General features: G+C 39.2%; 1 protein-coding gene across 2 annotated transcripts in view; it reads left to right on the forward strand.

The window, feature by feature from the left end:
• Window positions 1–32: 32 nt before the first annotated feature.
• Window positions 33–23,942, forward strand: part of LOC101625556 (vitamin D 25-hydroxylase) — a 41,511-nt gene continuing 17,601 nt past the window's right edge. Inside the window, exons 1-5 of one of the 2 annotated variants that reach the window (XM_012725658.1) lie at window positions 33–693; window positions 5,152–5,293; window positions 9,019–9,651; window positions 10,522–10,851; window positions 11,610–11,735. In XM_012725658.1, coding sequence (XP_012581112.1) covers window positions 469–693; window positions 5,152–5,293; window positions 9,019–9,651; window positions 10,522–10,851; window positions 11,610–11,735 — 1,456 coding nt within the window. In that variant the 5' untranslated portion in view covers window positions 33–468. Of the gene's footprint in view, window positions 694–5,151; window positions 5,294–9,018; window positions 9,652–10,521; window positions 10,852–11,609; window positions 11,892–23,942 lie in introns of those variants that run through there. The other variant, XM_004683022.2, reaches the window with a different exon arrangement.

Below are 23,942 nucleotides of genomic sequence, written 5' to 3' on the forward strand. Positions count from 1 at the left end.
CTTGGGAGAGGAGGGTGTCAGTTCTCTAATGGTGATTGTCAGTTACCAGGTACAGCTAAAGCCTGCAGTACCGACAATTTTCCAGTTTTCCCAGTCTAAAATAAGCAGATCGGATTTCTAAAAACACAACCTTGGAAGAAGGGAGAGGGAGGTGGCGCTGGAAACGGCAGAGAGGCAAGATCTGCCGGGCCCAGGGCGGCTGACCGTGCTTAGACACCTCTGATGCCAACACCTTCGAGCAGGGCTCTGGGCTTGATGCCCCGCCAACCTGGTGCATTATCTTAGCCTGTCACAGGGACTACCAGCGAAAAGTTAGGAGCTAGTTCCCAGGAGGCCAAGAGCCCAGCACTCAGCCAATGGCCACGGAACAGGGCGGGACCTCGGGGCATCCGGCCGGAGAGCGCGCCGCGCGGCAGGCAGATCTGAGTCCCACGGACGGGGTGTCGGCGCCCTGCGGGGCCGGGGGCCATGCGGGCCCCGCGCGGGGCTGAAGCCTACGTCTTGGCGCTCGGCGGCATGCTCTTCCTGCTGTTCTTTGCGCTGGTGGTCCGCCAGCTGCTTAAGCAGAGGCGACCCGCCGGCTTTCCTCCGGGGCCGTCGGGGCTGCCCCTTATCGGCAACATTTGCTCGCTGGCCGCCTCAGCCGAACTCCCCCATGTCTACATGAAAAAGCAGAGCCAGGTGTACGGCGAGGTACAGCTCGACGGGCCCTAAGCAGGGAGGGCCCGGGCCGTCCGGGTGGGCTGACGACCGCTCCGGGGCTAGAGCGACTAAGGATCGCTCTCCCTAAGGCGGCGGTCTCAGGAAACCAACTTTCCCCGGCTGCAGGAAGTCCGGGACGCCGCGCCCCGGGGGGAGTAGCCCTACCCAGCTAGGAGCCCCAGGCCCGGACCCGCCCGCCTCCGAGGGCAGGGAGGAGGGGTGAGCTTGCGCCTGCGCCGTAGGCCCGGATGCCCGAAGGGCGTCGAGGGGTACTCCTGCGCCTGCGCAGTAGGGCCCCGGGAACCTGCTGTCCGTAGGGTGGTGCTGATGGACGTGCTGGGTGGGAAGAGCCAGGGGCTGAGTCTCTGGGCTCCGCGGGAGCGGGGGCGGGGACGACGGCGCCATGTAACTTGCAAATTAAGTTCCAACGCAGAAGGCTTCTCAGGAAAATGAGGTCCGCATACAGGATCTAGTTAGATGTTTTCATTTGAGGAATGCTGATCTAGCATTTGCTGTGAGGATTAGAAATCGCAGATGAGGTCCCACACCCCCACTCCCACCCCCAGAGTGGGCTCTGGGGAATGATTGTGAAAGAGAATGAATTAATGACTAAAAATTGGTATGGAGGCCTACATCACTAAAGGAGCAATGTGGGCCTTGCTGGCCAGGAGCGTCCTTCACAGCGACCGCTGTTATGTGCCCTCATCTCTGTTCAGAGATTTGCCCTATATTTTATTGACTGTCATAGATGTGAAGTTGTGGCATTAAACAAACAGTAAAAATTCCTGCCCTCATCTGGCTCATATTCTAGGGGGGGGGGGGGAGAGGGATTATATAAGCACAATCAGTAAAGTATACATTATATACATCAGTACAATATATAATTGCATATAATAGACAACTATATAAATTGTACATAATATGCAAATGGCTCCAGTATTTTGGGTACATGATTATTTCTTTCCCTCCTCCCCTACATTCCCCATACTCTGACCCATTCTCTCTCCCCACTCCATCTTAACCTCAAAAACCTCACTTCCTTTAATGGTGTCTACTAGTGTTTAGAAGCATTTTACTTTGTCAGATCTTATGCTATGTAAACAGCCAATATTGGTATGTGTTGTTCTGACTTGCTTTACAGCTGGAGGTTGAATCAGTCACCCGTGGCAAATATTTAATTAATCATTCTCAGATAATGAAGACTTTGTTTAAAAATTCCGTGTAATGTAGTGTTGAGGGTACTTCCTTGTTGGTGAATAAGTGGAGGCAAGCAGAGGATTGTATGTCTGGACAGGGCATGGAAGCATCAAACCCATTGCTCCATACATTGTCCTATGTAATTCTTCCATGTGACTATTTCTAAATTATATTATTTTATAATATACCATAATCTGATAAGTAAAATCTTTTCCTGAGTTTTTTGAGTCAATCAGAAAATTAATAGAACTGGAAGAGGAGGTGTGGGAACAACTGCTTAAAAGCCAAGTAACAATTTGGACTTTCAACTGTGAGGCACATTCTTGTGACACTGAATTCTTAACCTGTGGGATCGGACACCACCTCAGGGAATGTCAGAATTGAGTTAAATTGTAGAACACTTAGCTGGTGTTCCAGAATTGCTTGACGTGTGGAAAACCCAAACATCTGGTGTCAGAAGTGTAGTATAGAGAAAGAGGAGACACACATGAGCAGTTTTTCCTTTATATCTTCCAAAATTACACTTGTGGGAAGAGATTTGCCTTTAAGGGCATTTCTCTACTACTTTGAGAAATGAAAGAGTCCCACCTTTGCTCAGCTGCCAGTCATTCCCTTTTTTTGTTTTTTTAAGATTTTTTTATTTATTCATACAGAACTGGGGTACAAGCCAGAGGTGTAGAGGCGGTGAGTGGCTTCACCAGAGACAGTGGGGAGCAGAATGAGCAGATCTTCGAAGTATACTGCTGAGGGGAGCAGCAAGGGGGTCAGGAGAGGTCTGCCAGGCCATGTGGGTCACCTACGGGGCACAGAAGCCACTGCTGCCAGCTTGCAGTACTGCATCCTAACCCGTTGCACCACCAGGAAGGGACCCTCATTTCCTTTTTTGCTAAAACTTTTCACTGCCACTTTTGACATATACCACTGCCAGTTTTCAGATCTCTTCCTCATCTCCTTTAGTTCCTTTCACTGGTCCAATAGTAAATTGACATGAGAGAGATAAGCAAGAGAAAACACAAATTTAATTTCATGTGCACAGAGATCCATAGATATGGAATATAGTGGATGACCAAAACAGCCTGATTATCTAACATTTAGACAAAAAAAGCAATAATTCTGTGAAGAATAGACAGAACAAAGAAATTCTTGAAAGTCTTGGTTTGAATAACAATTTAGTGAACTCAGTTTGTTTATGCAGTTTCCAGTTCTTGTCTCTTATGGTAAGGTTGTCTCTTCATCTCTGTGCAGGAATTCTCTGGGCTTCTTATGTCTGAATGTCTGCTTTCTTCTTCATTTTAGGATAATTTTCAATACTTATTCCATCAAAATTTTTTTTCTGGCCCTTTATCTTCTTCTGGAACCCCTACATTGTGATAATGTTCCTTTTGATGTTTCCCAGAGGTCTCTAAGGGTGTCTTGATATTTTATCCATTCTTTTTCATTATGATGCCCCTGTCTTGGTGATTTCTGTTACTTTTTTCCCAACTCACTAATTTGTTCCTCTGACTTATCCAGTTTATTTTTGAAAACCTTTATTGCATTTTTTAGTTCTTCTATTATATTCTTCAGTTCTGTGATTTCTGCTGGAGGGTCCTTAATTTTTCTAGTTTACCCATTCTTTTCCAAAAATCAATGGTTATCTTTGTAATCATTATTTTGAGTTCTTCCTCAAGTAGTTCTTATCTGTTTTTTTTTTTCCAGTTTTTCTTTTGCTATTTCATTTGGGGCATGTTCTTCTAACCCCATTCTTCCTGATTCTGTGTTTGCTTCTGTGTTCTAGGTGATACTCCTTCTTCCTCTAGCCCTGAGAGCTTAATCTTTTTTTTTTTTTTAAGTTTTGTTTGTTTGTTTATTCATACAAGAACTGGGGTGTAGGCCAGAGTTATGGGGGGATGAGAGAGGTTTCACCAGAGACAGAATGGATAGCAGAACAAGTGGAGCTACTGAAATGCACTGTTGAAGGGAGCAGCACAGCATGGGTCAGCACCTTGGTCAGAAATTGAACTAATGCTGCAGTGGCTACTGAAAGCTTGATAACACTAAGATTTTTTTGTTGTTGTTAAGATTTATTTATTTATTCATTCAGAACTGGGGTATAGGCCAGGGATGCAGAGGGTGACAGGATTCACCAGAGACAGAGTGGGGAGCAGAACAGGCAGATCAACGAAGTACACTGCTGAGGGGAGCAGCGGGCCAGTACACTGCTGAGGGGAGCAGCGGGCCAGCCAGGAGAGGTCTGCCACACCATGTGGATCATCTCCTCTGGAGCAGGTGGGAATCGAATTCTATCTAATTCTTGCTGAAGTGGCCTAATCCTCCCAGTGCTGTGCTTTAACCCACTTCCCCAACTGGGAGGGCCCGCTGATAACACTAAGATTTTAACCCTTGCACCACCAGGAAGAAGCTGAGAGCATCATCTTATGCAGGTGTTCTTGCATGGCATCCTGTAGCTTTAGTAATGTCTTACCACTTTCACCTTATGCTGCATTATGGGCTTCTTCCTAAACAAGGTCATGTCTCTGTCTCTCCTATGTCTTTTGGTGTTGCTTTTTTATCTTACATTGTGGAACCACTATTCCTCTGGTTTCAGGTCTACTTCTGCATAGATTAGTCTATGTTCATGTGTTGATGTGATTTTGTGAGGAAGTAAGCACAAGGTCTTCCTATTCTACCTTCTTGGACTCTACTATTTCTTTAATTCAGAGTAACCAAGATGTAGTTATTAATAATTGCTTTAAAAAACAAAAAGAATATATTACTTTTGCAAATCTTGGGTGATGGGAACTGGGACTCAGAATGGTTCTTTTCACTACATAAGGCTGAAGTAATAAATTGTATGTATGTAGTACTGCTGTCTCCTTCATCTTGTCAACAAAAAGATTCTTAGATGCCATTTTTTAGTTGGAATGAATCTCAAAAGAACGACTAAGTCAAGTATATTGTTAATGACAACTCTGAAGCCCAAAGTTTAAGATTTTTGCCCGGGATTCTACATTTGTTTAATGACAAAGCTTAAAGTAGAACCCAGGCCTCCTGAGTTCAGTAATTCTTCCATTTATAAGATTATATCTTCAGGCACTGAACACACAATAAAACTACTGTGTTTGATATACCTCTAGAGAGAAGGCCCGCCTAACAGCGCCGTTACATTCTCAGGGAAATAATATAATCGAGAACTGGGCTTAGCATGTGTATATTTCCACCTTTATATTTCTTCACACTTTTTTCCATTTAACCTTGCATATCTTTTCAAAGATCTTCAGTTTAGATCTTGGTGGCATATCAACTGTGGTTCTAAATGGCTATGATGTAGTAAAGGAATGCCTCGTTCATCAAAGTGAAATTTTTGCGGATCGACCGTGCCTTCCTTTATTCATGAAGATGACAAAAATGGGAGGTATGTTTATTTTCACCTGTGTCATGATTTACTAAGTCATTTTCATTCCTTTTTTTTATGACTGTCTAGTAAAGATTGTTTGGGTTCTATTGCACTTATTAACAGGGGAGTGTTACGATTTTACGATTATAGGAACTTCCAGACTGAACTGCACTCATATTTTAGTCTTCTATATGCTAGTAATATTTTTGTCCTATTTAACGTTATAAATAATGTTTCAAGGAACTAGCACTTAATATATCTGTAGGTTTTGTGAAACAAGTTAAGTAGAGTTAAGTGCACACAGACTTGAATAAAAAGTGCCTTTTGAAACCACTCTTGAGTATTTGCTGAAACTTTTACTATCATTTTGCTTATAAGTTTATAAATCTTGGAGCCTTCTTATCTACTAATCAATAAGATTTAAATGATGTGGTTTGTTTAAAGTACTAGGATTCTGTAGGGTTTAATATTGATCACTGTTAGATTGTTCTCTGTTCAACAGGGAGAAGGCTAAAAGCTAACAGAGTTGTTAAGAAGAAAGTAACAACAGAAAGGCTAATAGATAAATTGAAGTCAAATATAGTGCTTTGAAATCTTAATAGCATAAGAGTTTTACAATATCTAAATTCTTCAATTTTATGAGAGTTTCACACTTAATTTTTCAGAAAAACTGAATAATATCTGCTTACATATTAAAAAAGATATTAATTGAAAAACTATAATTAAAATTAACCATATATCAACTCACAAACCAGCTAACACAGAGAAAACACCACTTTTAAAGGTCAAATTCTTAGGCGAGTGCATAATGATGTTTGAAAGCAATAATGTAAAATAAAAAACAAATCTCCAGCGTCTTAACTATTCTTCTAATTAATAATAATTTTAGGCAAGGCAATTAAACCACAATTGTAATATAAGACCTTTAAAGAAATTATGAAAATAGAAATAAGGGCCACCATCAACTCACTATTTGACTGGGAAAAAATTGTCCTTTGGGTGATTCACCTATGTATTGGGCTTGGCCTAAATATATAGTTTGGCCAGAGTAGAGATATCAAAAGGCTCCTCTATACATTTCTGTACGTGTAATCCACTGGTATAGCTTTCTCTAGGATTTATTCTCTTTTCAGTACCTGTGCACTAACTTCCATCAACAGTGATCCTTTCCTGAATAGCGTCTGACTTACGCCCTCATTTTGTTACCTTCTCAGGGAGCTACTCCCTAATGACCTTATCTTTTTCCTTGCTATATAATGTGTTGGTATCTTTACCGGTATGTAAAGTCCATGTGAGTAGGGCCTCTTTTTTTCACTGATATATCCATGACACTTGAGCACTGCTAAATGTAGCAGCTACTCTGTAAATTAATGCTGAATGTGTATTGTTGAGTAACTAATCTAGATGATTATTCACTCAAGAATTGATTATGACATATAAGATTACTCTATACCTTAAACTCCATACCAAAACATTGCTGCATAAAAGTTGTTGGAAGAGGGGCCTCCCTGGTGGTGGAAAGGGTTAAGTCTCAGCACTGTGATGTTATCTCCAGCCACTGCAGTGTGAGTTCGATCCCTGGCCAGGGAGCCCACCCACAGCAGACCTCTCCTGTCTCATCCAAGGCTCCCCTCAGTGTATTTCAGCCTGTTTTGCTTCCCACTCTGTCTCTGGTGAATCCTTTCACTGCCTATACCCCAGATCTTGTATGTATAAATAAATAAATAAATCTTAAAAAAAAAAAGTGTTTGGGGGCCCTCCCTGGTGGTGCAATAAGTTAGGATGCAACACTGCAAGCTAGCTACAGCTGCTTCAGTGCAAGTTCCATCCCCTGCCCTGGAGGTGACCCACATGGCATAGCAGACCTCTCCTGCCTGGCCCGCCCACTTCGTACAGTGTACCTCCCCTCAGCAGTATACTTTGTCAATCTGCCTGTTCTGCTCCCCACTCTGTCTCAGGTGAATCCTCTCACTGCCTCTGACCTCTGGCCTGTACCCCAGTTCTGTATGCATAAATAAATAAATAAATCTTTAAAAAAAAGTTGTTGAAATAAATTACATAGGTAAACAAGAGAACATGGCCACTGCCATTGCAGGTATATCTGTATGCCACTTATCAATGAATTCTCAAGTGAAGTACAAGTTATGTAAATATTTGTCCTGAAGATGGTATTTTTTTTTTCCTGACAGTTAATTTAAAAGAAAATATCCCATGGTAGCCACATCAAAACAGCAGTCTATTATAGACACTCTGAATTTTAAAACAAGCAATATATATATATATATATATATATATATATATATATATATATTTAAGATTTACCTATTTATGTATACAGAACTGGGGTGTAGGCCTGAGGTATAGAACAGAGTTGCAGGGACAGGAGAGGACTCACCAGAGACAGAGTGTGGAGTAGAACAGGCAGATTAACTAAGTACACTGAAGAGAGGAGCAGTGGGCAAGACAGCTACCCCATGTGGGGAGCTCCATGTGGGATCAAACTTGCTGACATGCCTGCAGCCAGCCTTGTAGTGCTGCACTAACCCTTTGCAACAGCAGGGAGGGCCTAAGACAAGCAATATTAACACTGGAAGTTTGAGCTGCATGTTTGCCCTTTGTCTTACCTTCAGCTTCTACTTTAAAAATACCACAAACAAGTGGCTTGTATAACACTTAGTGCCCAGAGTTCAAGTCTGAGAAAACCAAGATCAAGGTGATAGCAAATCTATCTAGTGAGAGCCTGCTTCCTGGTTCTTTCATGATTGAGAGCATCACTTTTCTCTGCCTCTGCTTCTAAGGGCACTAATCCGATTCTCGGTGGCGCTACCCTTGTGCTAACTACACCCGAAAGGCTTCACCTCCTAATAGCATCATATGGGGAATTCTACTTCAACATACGGATTTTGTGGGGACACATTCAGCCATAGTTTACTCCTTTTGGCTTGATTCCTCTTTCAGGCCATGCTTGCCTCTGCCAGAGCTATCTTGTTAGATAACACATGCTTTTAATAAGAGGGCATCTATTTACTTAAATCTATTCTAATCCTAGGGAGATGATTTTCAGGTGTTTAGTCCAAGATAAAATTTTGACTGTAGAAATGGTCTTCTGTAAATTAGTTATGTAATAAAAATTGGATTATAAAGTCAATTGGGTATAGTTCACCCAGTTGAATTACACAAAGTTGTTGAGGTTCTTGTGATGGAAGTACTATAGGCCTTTTCTGGCTGTCTAAAATGAGAAGTAGAGGGCCTCTCTGGTGGCGCAAGAGGTTAAGTCTCAGCACTTGGTAGCCACTGCAGCATGAGTTCAATCCCTGGGCAGGGAGCTGACCCACATGGTATAGCAGACCTCTTCCCTTTCACCTGATGTTCCCCTTGGTAGTGTATTTCAGTCAATCCACTTGTTCTGCTCCCCACTCTGGCTCTAGTGAATCCTCTAACCGCTCGCTGACCCTGCATCTCTGACCTATACTCCTGCCCTTTTGCATAAATAAATCAATCTTTACAAATAAAATGAGAAGTAGACAAAATTTACCTGTTTGTACTATTCTATATCTGATGAGTAGCCAGTAGAACAAGATTAAGAATAAAACTTAACCACCAGGCTCAGTTTTAATTTTATGGAAAGGTAATTTGGAAAAGAATAACTAACCATGTTTATTTTTTACTCTACACCATTTTTTACCTATTAGATATGGGTGTGTCGGAATCATAAAATAGTTTTAATACCTCTTTTTCTCCAGGCTTACTCAATTCCAGGTATGGCCGAGGATGGGTTGATCATAGAAGATTGGCTGTAAACAGTTTCCACTATTTTGGATGTGGCCAAAAGTCTTTTGAATCTAAAATCTTAGAAGAAACCAAATTTTTCATCGATGCCATTGAGACATACAACGGTAGACCTTTTGACTTGAAACAATTAATAACAAATGCTGTTTCAAACATAACCAACCTGATCATTTTTGGAGAAAGATTCACTTATGAAGACACAGATTTTCAGCACATGATTGAGTTATTTAGTGAAAATGTGGAACTAGCTGCCAGTGCCTCGGTCTTCCTGTATAATGCCTTTCCGTGGATTGGCATCTTACCTTTTGGAAAACACCAACAGCTGTTTAGAAATGCAGCTGTCGTCTATGATTTTCTCTCCAGTCTTATTGAAAAAGCTTCTGTGAAAAGACAACCTCAGTCACCTCAGCATTTTGTTGATGCTTATTTAGATGAGATGGATCAAAGTAAAAATGACCCATCATCTACTTTCTCCAAGGAAAACCTCATTTTCTCTGTGGGGGAACTCATCATTGCTGGAACCGAAACCACTACCAATGTACTGCGGTGGGCTATTCTTTTCATGGCCCTCTACCCTAATATTCAAGGTGAGGATTTCTTTGACTTCACCGTCTGTTTTCAGATGTAGAACTCACACGTTTTACTGTTTTTTACCAAGTACAGAATTTTTTATTTAGGAACTCCTGCTGTGCCAGCCAAGACAAATATGTAATGGTTATGGAGTGTTTTCAAATCTATTACATGTGAAAAATTCAACCTGTGAGAAAGATTTTAACTATGCCTCATTTATAAATGAGGAAAAAAAGGATTTATGATACTAGAAGTGCCAGAACAGGGATGTGAATCATGATTTGTTCTTTTTTGAACCCTGTTTTTTTTAATTTTTTTTTAAGTTTTTGCTTCCTTATTTTTCCTTTTGAGAGTGGTATTATTCCAGTTCTAGGTTTGTTTAATTTTTACTTGTATGATTTTAATGTGTTTTTCAGAACAAATTTACTCAGAGCATTTGGGTCCTGGTGGTACAATACATAAGGCATATATTTATTTTTTATTCTTTTTAAAAAGATGTATTTGTTTATGCACACAAGAATTGGTGTATAGGCCAAAGGATTCAGGAGAAACAGAGTAGGGAGCAGAATAGGCAGATGGACTGAAATACACTGCTGAGGGGGACAGGGGCTAGGTCAGGAGAGGTCTGTTACGCCATGTGGGTCGGCTCCCTGGCCTGAGATTGAACTTGTGCTGCAGTGGCTGAGATAGCTTCATAGTCCTGTGCTTTAACCCATTGTGCCACCCGGGAGGGCCCTAGCATGTATTTAAATGGAACTCCCAGATAATGAAAAATCTGAATCTGTGTGTATGCACACAGATTATCCTTTGTTTTATTCCAAAGAAAAATCACATTAGGTATAATTCTAAGATTTGCATAATAACTTGAGCATTTTTTTCTTTGACAGGGCAAGTTCAAAAAGAGATTGATTTAATTATGGGCCCCAGTGGGAATCCTTCTTTGGACGACAAATGCAAAATGCCGTACACTGAGGCAGTTTTGCATGAAGTTTTAAGATTCTGTAATATTGTGCCATTAGGGATTTTCCATGCACCCTCTGAAGATGCAGTTGTACGTGGTTATACCATTCCTAAAGGCACAACAGTAATTACAAATCTTTATTCTGTACATTTTGATGAAAAATACTGGAAAGATCCAGAAATATTCTATCCTGAGCGATTTCTGGACAGCAGTGGATATTTTGCCAAGAAGGAAGCTTTGGTTCCTTTTTCTCTAGGTAAGAGAAATTTCCAGGGTATAATATAAGGATTACATATAATGTTGGTTCATCATGTAGGACATCTTAATCTGAAGCATTGTGTCATAGAATTAAATAATCCAATTCTGAAAACATAGTGTTGATTCTTTCAGGAGAGAATGACTTAGGTAGCGTTAATACTTGTATCTACTCAAAATAAGAATTTATCAACTAAAGAGACTGTCAAGAAGCTCTGGCTTCTTCTAAAGCTTTTTCGCTTGAGGATTTTTGACTAGTAATTAAAACTGGCGGAACTCAAAATCAGTAACAGTAACATATCTATTCCCAGAGAAGAGAGTGACATGTAATTTGAAGTAAAACTAGAGTCTACAGCTCTCCCAGTTCATTTTATTTGGGCTCTAAAAATGTTACATCTACTAGGAAAAAGTTCACAGACCACAGAACTTACGGAAAATGGGTTCTTTTCACTGGATTAAGACAGGCTGTGGGAAAAAAGTCACATCTCAAATAGATCAAATTAGATATACAAGGGAGTTGGGGAATTGGACTATTAAGCTTACTAAGTCCATGATGTGACTGGCAGAAGAAGGTAAAGAAATGGGTTCTGAGAACTGGAGTGAAAATTTCTATTCTTTGGGGTTTAAGAAAATCCTTTAATAAACATAGCTTCTAACTTTCTTTAAATTCCAGATTTCATGAATGGAATCCGATTAGACATTAATTTTGGTAAAGATCGTGGACTCATAGAAACTATTATGTCTGCTTTTTCTACTTAGGGAGAAGACATTGTCTTGGAGAACCGCTGGCTCGAATGGAAATGTTCCTGTTTTTTACAGCATTGCTTCAGCGGTTTCACTTACATTTCCCTCATGAACTGGTTCCAAATCTGAAACCCAGGTTAGGTATGACATTACAACCTCAGCCCTACCTCATTTGTGTAGAAAGACGCTGAACATGCATGAATATCTTGTGGAACAAGGTGGTGGACTCACCTTACCCCCGAACCTTGTTTAATCTAATAAGTATATGTGTAGTCATACAAGCTCACAACATCATAACCAAATTAATACAGCGTGTTTTTAAGGACACACTAAGGCAATAACAAGCATGAGCTATGATCTTTTACTTCCTAGGTAGGATTTTCTGTTGAAGGAAACAAAGGTAAAAATGACAGGTGTTGCTAAAGTGGTTAGGAGCCATGGATGCCCTAGGGAGATCCTGACTTTGTGGCCTGTTGTTGAGCATTAGGAAACTCTTGGTGCTTGATTGCATGTTGCCCTGTCCTGAGGGGCTTTGCTTCCAGATGCACGTGTTGTCATTTATAGATTTGGTGGTACTCACCTGGTTTAATAATGGACTAAAGAAATTAGAGTTCAAATAAATGATTTTGGAGTACTGATGCATTCTATACCTTGTGGAAGATGACAGAAATATTTATATGTTTAATGTAAAGCCTATCAGAGCTTTCAGAATTGGTTCCCTTATAAGTCTTCATAAGAATTATGTCTTTTTCCCCCTAATCTACAGTTTTGTAGGTTAGAAATTACAATAATAGGGCCCTCCCTGGTGGCACAATGGGTTAAAGTGCAGCACTCTGAAGCTATCTGCAGCCACTGCAGCATGAGTTCTATCACAAACAAGGGAGGTGACCCACATGGCTTGGCAACCTCTCCTGTCTCGCCTGCTACTCCCCTCAGCAGTATATTTCAGTAAGTCCTCCTGTTCTGCTCCCCACTCCGTCTCATGTAAATCCTCTCCCCTCCTTGCACCTCTGGCCTGTACCTGAGTTCTTACATGCATAAATAAATACATCTTAAAAAAAAAAGAAAATAATGTACTTAAAATTAAAATAACATGTGACCGTTACTTCACAGATATTTTCACCAATATCATTTTTCCCCAAAACATAGGGATTAAAGAGTAAATTATTTTATCTTTAAGAGATCTCTAGCTATTTCCTGGAGTACTTTTTTTTTTTTAAGCAATACTATTCAAATCCAAAGAACATGCTTTAAAGCCAGGGTAACTGTATAAATTGGAGCACTTGAAAGTGAGAGGGTGCTATTAATCATTATGCCAGGAAAATAAATGCAAACTGTGACTGTCCTGAACAAATTGGCATTATTTTCCCCATTTATAGTTATTTTCCCTCAAGTTGTAAATTAAGGGTTCATCCTCTTATAACTTAGCTCATGAATAATTTCAGCCTCAGAGTAAATGCACATAATGGTTTTGACCTTAATTTGACATCATCTATTGGTGATACTCCCACATAGAAATAGATACCCTAGACTGGCAGCTCCCTAATTTGACCTGAATTTGAACCTGAAGTTCTATATCACCCAAATTTAATCAAAAATGACAAGACAATTAAATATATTTATAGCACTAGGCAAAACAAAAGTAGACTATCCACTTTTGTGTGTGACAGAATATCTAAATATTTATACTCTTGCAATGTAGAAATAAAGCATCAAGTAGAAAATATAAGAAGAAAAAAAGTAAAATATAGAATAAGCTCTCTGACTGCCTAATACATGATAGGAGAATTGAAAACCAATAAATCAAGTATTGCAATGAAGCACATTTCAGAGTACAAAAGTAAAGGACTGCCAAAGCTGTCCTGAGAAGGAATAAAAATAGAGGTATTGAGCTCCCTGACATCAAAAGTTATTTAAAATAATACGGCTGTAATTATCAAAAAGCCATGGCATCAAAATAAAAATAGAAACAAACATCAATGGAATAAACTTGATATCCCCATAATACACCCACACTTACATGGACAACAACTTTATGGAAAGAGAGCCAAGAACATACAATACAGAAAGCCTCGAATCTTCAATAAAGACAGCTGAGAAAACTGGACAGCCACATGCCAAATTTAGGTGGATATTATAAATATACATCAAATTCTATACCTGATCATAATAGAGTGTGCTGTTTTTACAAGTGCTAGTAATGTTCATTAAAAATTGATCATATGGTCAACCAAAAGTGAACTTTGATAAATTTCAAAAATATAAACAGTATAGATTTTTTCTCAGAAAATAATACAAATATTACTTTGTATTATTACAAATACAAATAACAATAAGCCTGGTTATTAGTAGAAAATCAAAATCAGAATACAAAATTGTTCTTATATATTAAAATTTCAAAGCAATCTATGTTTGGCAAAGGGGAATTATAATAGTGATGAATGGATATAAATGGTTCACATACCCAGATATCATGTTATAAACATTTTAACAAATAACCTTATAATAAAAAATGCAAATATAAACTTGTTGATTTTACATATTGGTAAAAATCCTAGAATTTGGCAAAACACTATTGGCAAAGATTGTCCGGAAGTATGCACTTTCACACATGGCTAATGAAAGTGCCAAGTCACATGTATCCAATGGAAGGGAATTTAGCCATAGCTACTAAACATTAGATGTATTCATCTTTTGACTAATTCCAATATTAGGAATTTGTACTATAGATATACTTGAATATTTATAAAGGGACATAGGCCTTATTTATAATTGTAAATTAAATGAAAAAGAAACTAACAACACATATCTGTCAGTAAATGAAAGGAGAAGTAAACAAAAGTATATACATGGAATAGAATATAACTACATAGAGAATGAGGATGTTTCTATGTAATAAAATGGAGAGATCGCTAGGATAAATCATAATCATTTCCAGGAAAAATGTGGTAGCCAGCCTTAAAAATTAATCATATGAGGGGCCCTCCCTGGTGGTGCAGCAGTTTAAATCACAGCACTAAGAAGCTAAAGCCACTTCAGCATGAGTTGGATTCCCACTCACCCCAGAGGTATTCCAAATGGTGTGGCAGACCTCTCCTGACCTGTCCGCTGCTCCCCTTAGCAGTGTACTTCCTCAGTTGGCCTGTTCTGCACCTCAATATCTCTGGTGAATCCTCTCGCTGCCCCTGCACCTCTGGCCTGTACCCCAGTTCTGTATGCATAAATAAATAAATCTTTAAAAAAATTAATCATATGGAAAATGCCAATAAATAGTCAGAGATGAGAAGTTATGGCACCCCAGAAATAGATGACAATAAGAGATTATAATGAACAGCTTTATGACAACAAAATAGAAATCTGTAAGAAATGAATAAATTCTTATAAACATTCAATCTTCAAATCTGAGTCAGGAAGAAATAGAAAATCAGAACAGATTAATTATATGCAAGGAAATTGAAAGAGTAATCAAAAATCTCCCAAAAGTCCAAGACCAGATAGTTTCACTAGTGAGTTTACCAAACCTTCAAAGAAGAACTAAGACATATCCTCAAACACTGCCAAAAAAAAAAAAGAGGAAGAGTCAATGCTCCCAAACACATTTTATGAGGCCATCATTATTGTGTTTTCAAAAGCAGACAAGGATATCATAAAAAAAAGTACAGACCAATACCCTTGATGAACATAGATGCAATAAACCTCAATAAAACGTTAGCAAACCAAATGCATTAAAAGGATCATATGTCATGGCCAAGTTGAATTTTTCCTGAGATGAAAGGATGGTTCAGCATATGCAAATCAGTTTAGGTAATTCACTATTTCCTACCAGAACGATAAAAAAAATCACATGATCAGAAAACGCACTAAGACTCAGCATCAATTTATGATAAAAATTCTGAGTAAAATGGCCATAAAAGGAATATATATATAAATGTGAATGACATCCTCACAGCTAGCATCACACTCAATGATGTAAAACAGATAATCCTCTTGTTAAGGGAAAGGATGTCCTAAAGGAACTCTGTAGAGTCTTATGGAGTCCAACCCCTACTCCAGCTTTCTGGACTCTACCCCCTACTCCAGTGATTGGAAACTACAACTCCCAGCAGTACCAGGGAGAGAACTGCAAGGACCCAAGGGCAGAGCTAGCAGGAATTCTGGGACATTTGGGGGATAAACAGGGCACAATTGCATCTCTCACTCTCTTGCTGGGGAAGCAGCTCTCCTGACCACGTGACTCTGTGTTCAGTCAGCCAAGCCGTAAGGTATTCCAGTTACTTTGTATCCCACTTTCTTTCCCTGGGTTGTTTCCTATTCCTTTCCCCTTTTGTAAATAAACCCGTTATGGACCCTTTTGTGTGTACCTGCAGTATAACTGAATTGTGAGCACGTGGGTGAGGCCCCACAGACAGGCAGCTCAGTCCACTCTGGGCTACCCCTGTAACACTCCCTCTAAGTTCAGATACACGATGAGTATTTCCACCTCACTACTAGTTAACAAGTACTGCATGAGTTAGCGAGGGCAATTAATAGGATACAGATGAACACATAACAAGCTAATAATGATTTACACGGCCAAGATCTATAGGAAGGAGGAACTCTGGAGAAATGAACATGGCACATTTATTTTCTCCCTAGCACTGTGACTATTCTGAAAGAAGCAACTGAGAGGCTCAGAAGTTATGCACAGTTTTAACAGATTCACAGAACAAGAGGTCAAACTACTGGACAACATTGTCTAGCCAGAGGCCCTACAGAGCTCAAAGTGAAAAAAATCACCTTCACTGTAATTGAAGCCCAACTCTGAATCACCTCAGTCCCTGATTGGATTACACAACTCAAGATTACTAATACTAAGCCCCAGCAGCCTGCCAGATGTAAACAAATCCTCTGATTTTCTGGAAGAACAAAAAATCCTAGATCTGAAATATTTCAATTTTTTCACATAAAATATTGATACTCAATAATAATTAGCAGACATGGTATCTGTAATGACTGAAATCAAAAGAAACTATAGATAACTGAAAGATGTTCAACAGACCCAGGTAATAAAGTTTGCAAGAAGTATGCTTAATACATTTGTAGTGAACAGTCTTAATGTGTTAGTAGTTGCACTCTAATGAACATGATTCTATTCTATTACTAGATGGATCCACTCCCTCCAACTCTTCCCCCATCCCCAAAGTGTTAACTACTCATTACCCCCTTTCTGTGGAAAATAGACCTCAAGGGATGGATCATCTCTCCTGAAATCCCCTAGGAGGTGAGTCTGCACTCCCTATCCGCATTCTGGAAGGAGGTAACTGACTGATCCTGGAAAGTCTAAATCACAGGAACACTCCTTGCCTCATGAGTACTGGTAAATGCTGCATAGTGGTATCCAAGGGACTAAACTAAGGACTTTGGCTGTAGCACCCTCTTGGGCTTCTTTCTTCCCATGTCTTACCTGATAGAAGCTAAGAGTAGAAACATTTGGAAGAAGGTGTGAAGGTGTCATAAAAACAAAAACTGATGGTGGGGGGAGGGGGTGTGTTGAAATGATTAATAGTTGTTAAACCAGCTACAGAAATGGAAAATCCTTACAAGCCAACTGCTATAGCCAGGATCAGACTGCCATAGAAATTATCTAGCGGTGCAGACCAGAGGTGGGGATATGGGGATTGAGGACCATTGTAGAGAATCACTGATCCTTACAAATCAACCTACTCAGGGCCTCCCTGGTGAGGCAGGGGTTAAAGTCTCAGCACTATCAAGTTATCAACTCCCATGGAGATGACCCAGATGAGGCAGCAGACCTCTCCTGTCCTGCCCTGCACAATGCCCCCCTCAGGAATGTATTTTAGTAGACCTGCCTGCTCTGCCCCCCCCCCATTCTGTCTCTGGTGAGTCCTCATACCCCACCGCATCACCCAAGTTCTTGTATGCATAAATAAAAAAATAAATCTTTTTAAAAACCCTACTCACACCCTAGAAGTAAGTAATTAAATTCAAAATGTTACCTTTGCCTTCCTGTGTCTGTGCAAACATCATGATTTCCTGAAAGAGGAACATTGCAGAAACTCCGCTCAGAGGTAAACCAAGGACCGCTCACAAGTTACATCTCATCAAAACATTGCCACCTGGCTTTCCTCACTCATGAGCTCATCTAAGAGCATTTGCTCAGTAAATCAGTTGCACAAGAACTTTTACCTCAGGCTCTGCATTTTAGGAAACCTTAAGTACTTAAGAAAGAAAAATTCATCAGAGAATTGAAATCTCTAAAAGGAAACCAAATGGAAATTTTTTTTCTTTTCTATTTCTCTATTTTGTACATGCATTTACACTTGTCATCTCTTTGCCTTTTTTTTTAAATTATTACAAAAGTTTATTTTTACACCAAATGGAAATTTAAAAAACAATAAACTAAATTTAAAATTTAAAAGGTGAATTTTATAGCAGATTGAACACAGCTGAAATGTAGTGTAGAAACTACTCAATTAAGCAGTGAAAAAAGAAGAGAGATAAAGGATGGAAAATACAAATATATATATGTAGTAAGAGATAAAGAGGATATTATGTGTGAGCCCAGAAAGGGAAAAATGAAGGAAAGAATGGGACAGGAAATAATATTTGATAATTTAACCCCTAAGAACTATTCAAAACTGATAAATCAGGAATCCAGAGATTCAAGAAGCCCCATGAATGCCAGGCAGGGTGAGTAGGAAGAAGTTCCAATAACAATGACTGATAGCTAATTTTACAATAAAGACCAAGGCAAGGCAGAAGAAAAGACATGATGTCTTTAAATGCTGAAAGACAATAATAGTTAACCTAGTATATTGCACTCAGTCTTGATAACTTTGACAATCACTTGCCAGAAGGAAAAGACATTTCAGACAAGTCAGGTAAGTGGTGGTATTTAGCAAAGAGACGAGAAGAATGTGAGAGCTAGAAAGTTCTAGCAATGTTTACCATATAACGGTATTTACAATATTTTATTTTTCTGTGTATATTTCCATTTATATTTCACAAAGATACTAAAGTCTTTACCCATTGTACTAATTTTTAATATAAAAATAATTCATTTACAAATTCCCTAAAATTGATGAGCCTTTGTATCGAATGAATACCGAGTACTTTTCAAATACTGTATATAGTAATGATACATGAAAAGTAGGTGACATTATGATTTCATTAAAAATACATATTTACGGGCTCTCCCTGGTGGCGCAGCGGGTTAAAGCACAGCACTGAGAATCTAAAGCCGCTTCCTCATGAGTTCGATTCCCGCCTGCCCCGGAGGTGACCACATGGCGTGGCAGACCTCTCCTGACCCGCCCGCTGCTCCCCTCAGCAGTGTACTTTGTCGGTCTGCCTGTTCTGCACTCCACTCTGACTCTGGTGAATTCTCTCACCCTCCACATCTCTGGCCTGTATCCCAGTTCTGTATGCACAAATAAAAATAAAATCTTTAAAAAAAAAATACATATTTACTTATTCAGCTGACCAAAATATACATATATATATATAGTTTTTGTTCATGGTTTCTAGCTCAAGGTTCCCAAACACTTGGAAATTTTCCTAGGGATAAGAGCAATGGGGACATCTTTTGTTACGAGATTTATTCTCAAATCATCCAATTTAGAAAGCACATCAGAGCCATAAAAGTGAAATGGGTGTCTTGCTATTCATAATAAATTCCTTTCCACTTCAAGGGGCTTTTGTTAATGAGATAATTTTTGGAAAGCACCTAAGCCGGAGGAGAAAGGAGGTTGCCCTGAAATAGGGTGTTGGAACTTTGAATCCCACCCCTGATTTAAGGGGAGAGAACAGGACTGGAAGTTCAATCAATCACCGATGGCTAATTATTTCATCAATCATGCCTGTGTAGCTTAGTCTTCATAAATACCCAGAAGAAAGGTGGATGCTGGGATAGCTTCCAGGTTGGTGAGCATCAGTGTTTGCAGTGTGCCTGCGTGCAAACTCCACGAGGACAAGCTCCTTTGTTCCAGACCTGGCCCCATGTCCCTCTTTACATTGGTTTGTGTCCCTACTATTCTTTGTAACAAACCAGTATTCTGGTGAATATATGTATATCCTGAGTTCAGTGAGCAACTCTTAAGAAATTAATAGAATCCAAAGGGGGCAGGGGTGTATAGGAGCCTCTGGCCCACAGATGGTTAGTCAAAAGTACAGTCAACCACTTGGGCTCACTGCTGCACCTGAAGTCCAAATTTTAGGGGGAAAGGATGTCCTGAAGGAATGCTGCAGTTTTGTTGACTCCACCTCCTACTCCAGTTATTGAAACTACAACTCCACCCCCATTCCAGTCCCTGAAACTACAACTCCCAGCAATACCAAGGGGAGAACTGCGAGGTCCCAAGGGCAGAGCTAAGCAAGCATTATATATATATATATATATATATATATATATATATATATGAGCCAGGTTGAGCTCTCTCACGCTCTCCCTTGACCTCGTGGCTGGTGGCTGGTCGTTTGGCTCCTGATGAGCTTTCAGTGTGCTGTTGGAGTTCCAAGTCAGCAAAACTGGTAGGATGCGCTTGTATCTCTCTCTGTCTTCATTCACTCTCTTTTCCTGGGTTGATCCTTTTCTTTCTCCTTTTGTAAATAAACCCATTATTGACCCTTTTTGTGTGTACCTGCAGTACAATTGAATATTAAGCACACAGGTGAGGGCCCACAGACAGGCAACCCAGTTCACATTGGGTTGCCCTGTAACACAGAGAGAGGGTGTCATGGTGGGGGGTGGGGGGGTACCTGCAATCTCTAAGCTTTTGATCAGTGATTGACATTTGAAGCAGAGTGCAGACTGGTAGGACCCACTCCACAACTCATGAAATCTGTTGCTATCTTAAGGTAGAGAATGTCAGATTATGTAAATTGATTGGTGCTGGTGGTGGGAAGAAACTACATATCCACACAGGTTTGATTTAATTAATTTTTTTAAAAGATTTTATTTATTTATGCATTTTGAATAACACAAATATTGGAGTTGGAACTGTGGGGTTTTTTTTACATTATATATATGTGTGCACTACATCAAGTATACTTCATTATGTACAATTTTTATCTATTTTGTAGTAGATATTTAAATAAGTGACCCTGCCATTTAAATGTTTGAATAAAACTCACTCATCTCCCCCTGTCAATCTTTGCTACTGCAGACTAAATATTCTAGGTTCTTTATATAATTTGGTTCTTAATTCTCTGAATCTCCTTTAATTTACCACCATGTTCCTCTTAAGACATTTCATTTGACTATTTCAGAATGTAGTGGATGTAGACAGTATATTTTTGGAATACAATATGAGCCACCCCCTGCCTTTTTTTTTTTTCTTTTTCTTTTAACTAGAGAAACAGACTTGTAGGTAATTGGCAACAGTCCCAGGACTTACTATCATTAGGGTTCCTATTAAACCAGCCCTTCTCCATTTACCCTTTACTGAAATTAGTTATTTGAACTTAACAGCATGTTTTATCCTTCTTAGATTGCATCTTTTAATGGTAGATTTTTCTTTTTGTGCATTTCTGTGTGTTCATTTGGACAGATTATATTGAAACAGCTAATAGGGAAAAATAGACTGAGACAAAGCTTTAGCAACCAGAACCCTACTTGACTAACTTCCCAGTAAAATTAATTGTGTATACCCTCTTTAATAACTTTCTTTAAAAAAAAAATTGGGGCCCTCCTTGATGGTGCAGTAGGTTAAAGCACAGTACTATGAAGCAACTGCCGCGTGAGTTTGATCCTCAGCCAGGGAAGTGACCCACATGCACAGCAAATTTCTCCTGCCTTGCTCACTGCTCCCCTCAGCAGTGTATTTCAATACATCTGCCTGTTCTGCTCCCTACTCTGTCTCTAGTGAATTCTTTCAGCACACCCTCACCCCGCCCCCTGAACCTCTGGCCTGTACCCTAGTTCCTGTATGCATAAATAAATAAATCTTTTAAAAAATAACAACGAAAACAGGGAAACTTTGATAACAAATGCTGGTCTTAGTTTACCTTAGCTAATAAAAGGAAACAGAGAAGTAGTTCGTTTGTTGACAAATGATGAGGGCAGCAGACTTGGCTGAGAGATCCCGGTCCTGCTCTCTGCAGAATGTTGGGGTTTTTGTCGAGTTGCAGGGGAGCAAAGGGGGAGGGGCTAGGCTCCGCCTTGGCCAAACAAGGGTCTGCAGGTTTCGGTGACACCAGCTTGCTTTTACTATCACCTGGTGGTCAGCAATTCAGACATTCTCTTCCCAGTCATGCTTTGTCCTTTGGAATGTAAGAAAGCAAAGTTTGTTAAGCCTAGAAGGTAAAAAATGGAAATGGTAGAATTTACCTGGTGGGAGAAAGATGAGTCCTTCATTGCTGTGTCACCTTCAACTAGGAATTTTTACTCGGTGAGAAGCTTGTTGAAGAGAACTCAAGTGAGTAAGGGACCCTGCACGTGGGGACCATTTCCAAACTAACACTGGTAATAACAGAATTTGTTTGATAAAGCTATCGTTGAAAATTGTAGACTGACAGTATATGACATAGTGCTAGCCTTTCCATTAACTTTGAATTTATCCTTTCTTGAAATTCCTTGAGATGTTTTCTTACTACATTCAACCATAATTAGATTTGTTTCTTCCTTTACACTATTATGGCTTTTATTTTTCTTGATACTCTGGTGCTCATGAAAAGGGATAGCATTCTTGTCTGCTGAAATGACTCTAACATTCCATCCTTAAATGACCTTTACTGTAGTTTTCATTTGTATCCCAAAACTTAAAATTCCTTTTATTCTAAGCTTGCCTTTTCTTCTTCCTTTTCCCTTCTAGTTTTCTCTTTTGAACGATGGAAGGATGACATCATTTATTACATCTACTGATATTATCAGCCCATTCCCCCTTTAATTTGCTAATATTTAATTACTTTCACCAATTTTCCAATGGTAATTCCCCCTTGCTTTCCTGGGATAAGCCAACTTGTAGATATCCGCTAGGAATTTTGCATCTCAGTCAGGAATGAGATTGACTCTAATTATTTTCTTATACTCAGGTTCAGTATCAAAATAATAGTTTGTAGGCTGGGTCACCTGGTGTTCTTTCTTTGTATATATCAGGAAAATTTGTATAAAATGGAAATAATCATTTCCTTGAGTTTATATAATTTGCTAGTAAAAGCATCTTGACCTGGTTGGATTTTTTTTGTGTGGGTACATTTTTAACTACTAATATAATTTCTTTATTGGCTATAATTTTACTTTGGTTTTCTGACTTTATGAGTGATTTTTGGTAAGTTATGTTTTTCTGGGAGTTTTCCCTTTGTCTAAGTTTTTGAATTTATTAGAATAGAACTGTTAAGTAGCTTTTGTCATCCTTATCCATAACTTTTTCATTCCTAATATAATATTTGAGCTTTTATTCCCCTTCAAAAATTATACCAGTTTTGTCTCAGTTTTGTTGTAACTTGGTGTGTCATTATTTTAAATTGTTATCTTTTATTTTACTTCCCCCTAATTTCTGCATCATATGTAAAAATATATACATATGTATAACAGATATATGTGTACATATAGTATGTATACACATGGTATGTGTATGTATACATATAGTATAATACAACAGCAGTTTGTTTCTCACAGTTCTGGATCTTGGAAGCCTTAGGTCTGGTGCTGGCCAGGTCAGTTTTTTTTTTAAGGATATATTTGTTTTTTTCATGCATAGAAGAACTGGGCTATAGGCTAGAGGTGTGGAGTGAGAGGATAATACCAGAGACAGTGTGGGTGTCAGAACAGGCGTATCTACTTATATACACTGTTGAGGGGAGCAGCAGTTGAGGCAGGCGAGGTCTGCTGTGCCATCTGTGGGTCAGCTCCCTGGCTTGGAACCAAAGTGATGGTAGACACTTAACCTATAGGCTACCATGGAGGTTATGCAGAATTTGTCTTTCTCTGACTTAGCATCGGTTTCTTTTCTTTTTTTTTTCTTTTAATGTCTGAACAGTATTCCATTGGCTATAGATACTGTGTTTTATTTATCAATACATCTAGCAAATGACAGCTTGTTTCCATGCTTTCCTTGGCTAAAGTGAATAATGCTTCAGTGAACATAGGAATATACCTATCTTTTTGAGTTAGTGTTTTCATTGTCTTAAAATAAATGCCCAGAGATGGAATTGCTGGGTCACATGGTAGTTAATATTTAACTTTTTGAGGAACCTCCATATTTTCTGTAGTGTCCCGCACCAGTTTACATTCTTACCAACAGTGTACATAGGTTCTCTTTTTCTCTACATCATTGTCAAAACTTGTGTTTTTGATAGCAGGCATTCTAACATGTGTGAAATAATCTCTCTTTGCGGTTATTTCCCAGT

This window comes from Condylura cristata, unplaced genomic scaffold (genome assembly GCF_000260355.1).
Source record: "Condylura cristata isolate star-nosed mole 26May11 unplaced genomic scaffold, ConCri1.0 scaffold00015, whole genome shotgun sequence".
In the NCBI taxonomy this organism is placed as follows: domain Eukaryota; kingdom Metazoa; phylum Chordata; class Mammalia; order Eulipotyphla; family Talpidae; genus Condylura; species Condylura cristata.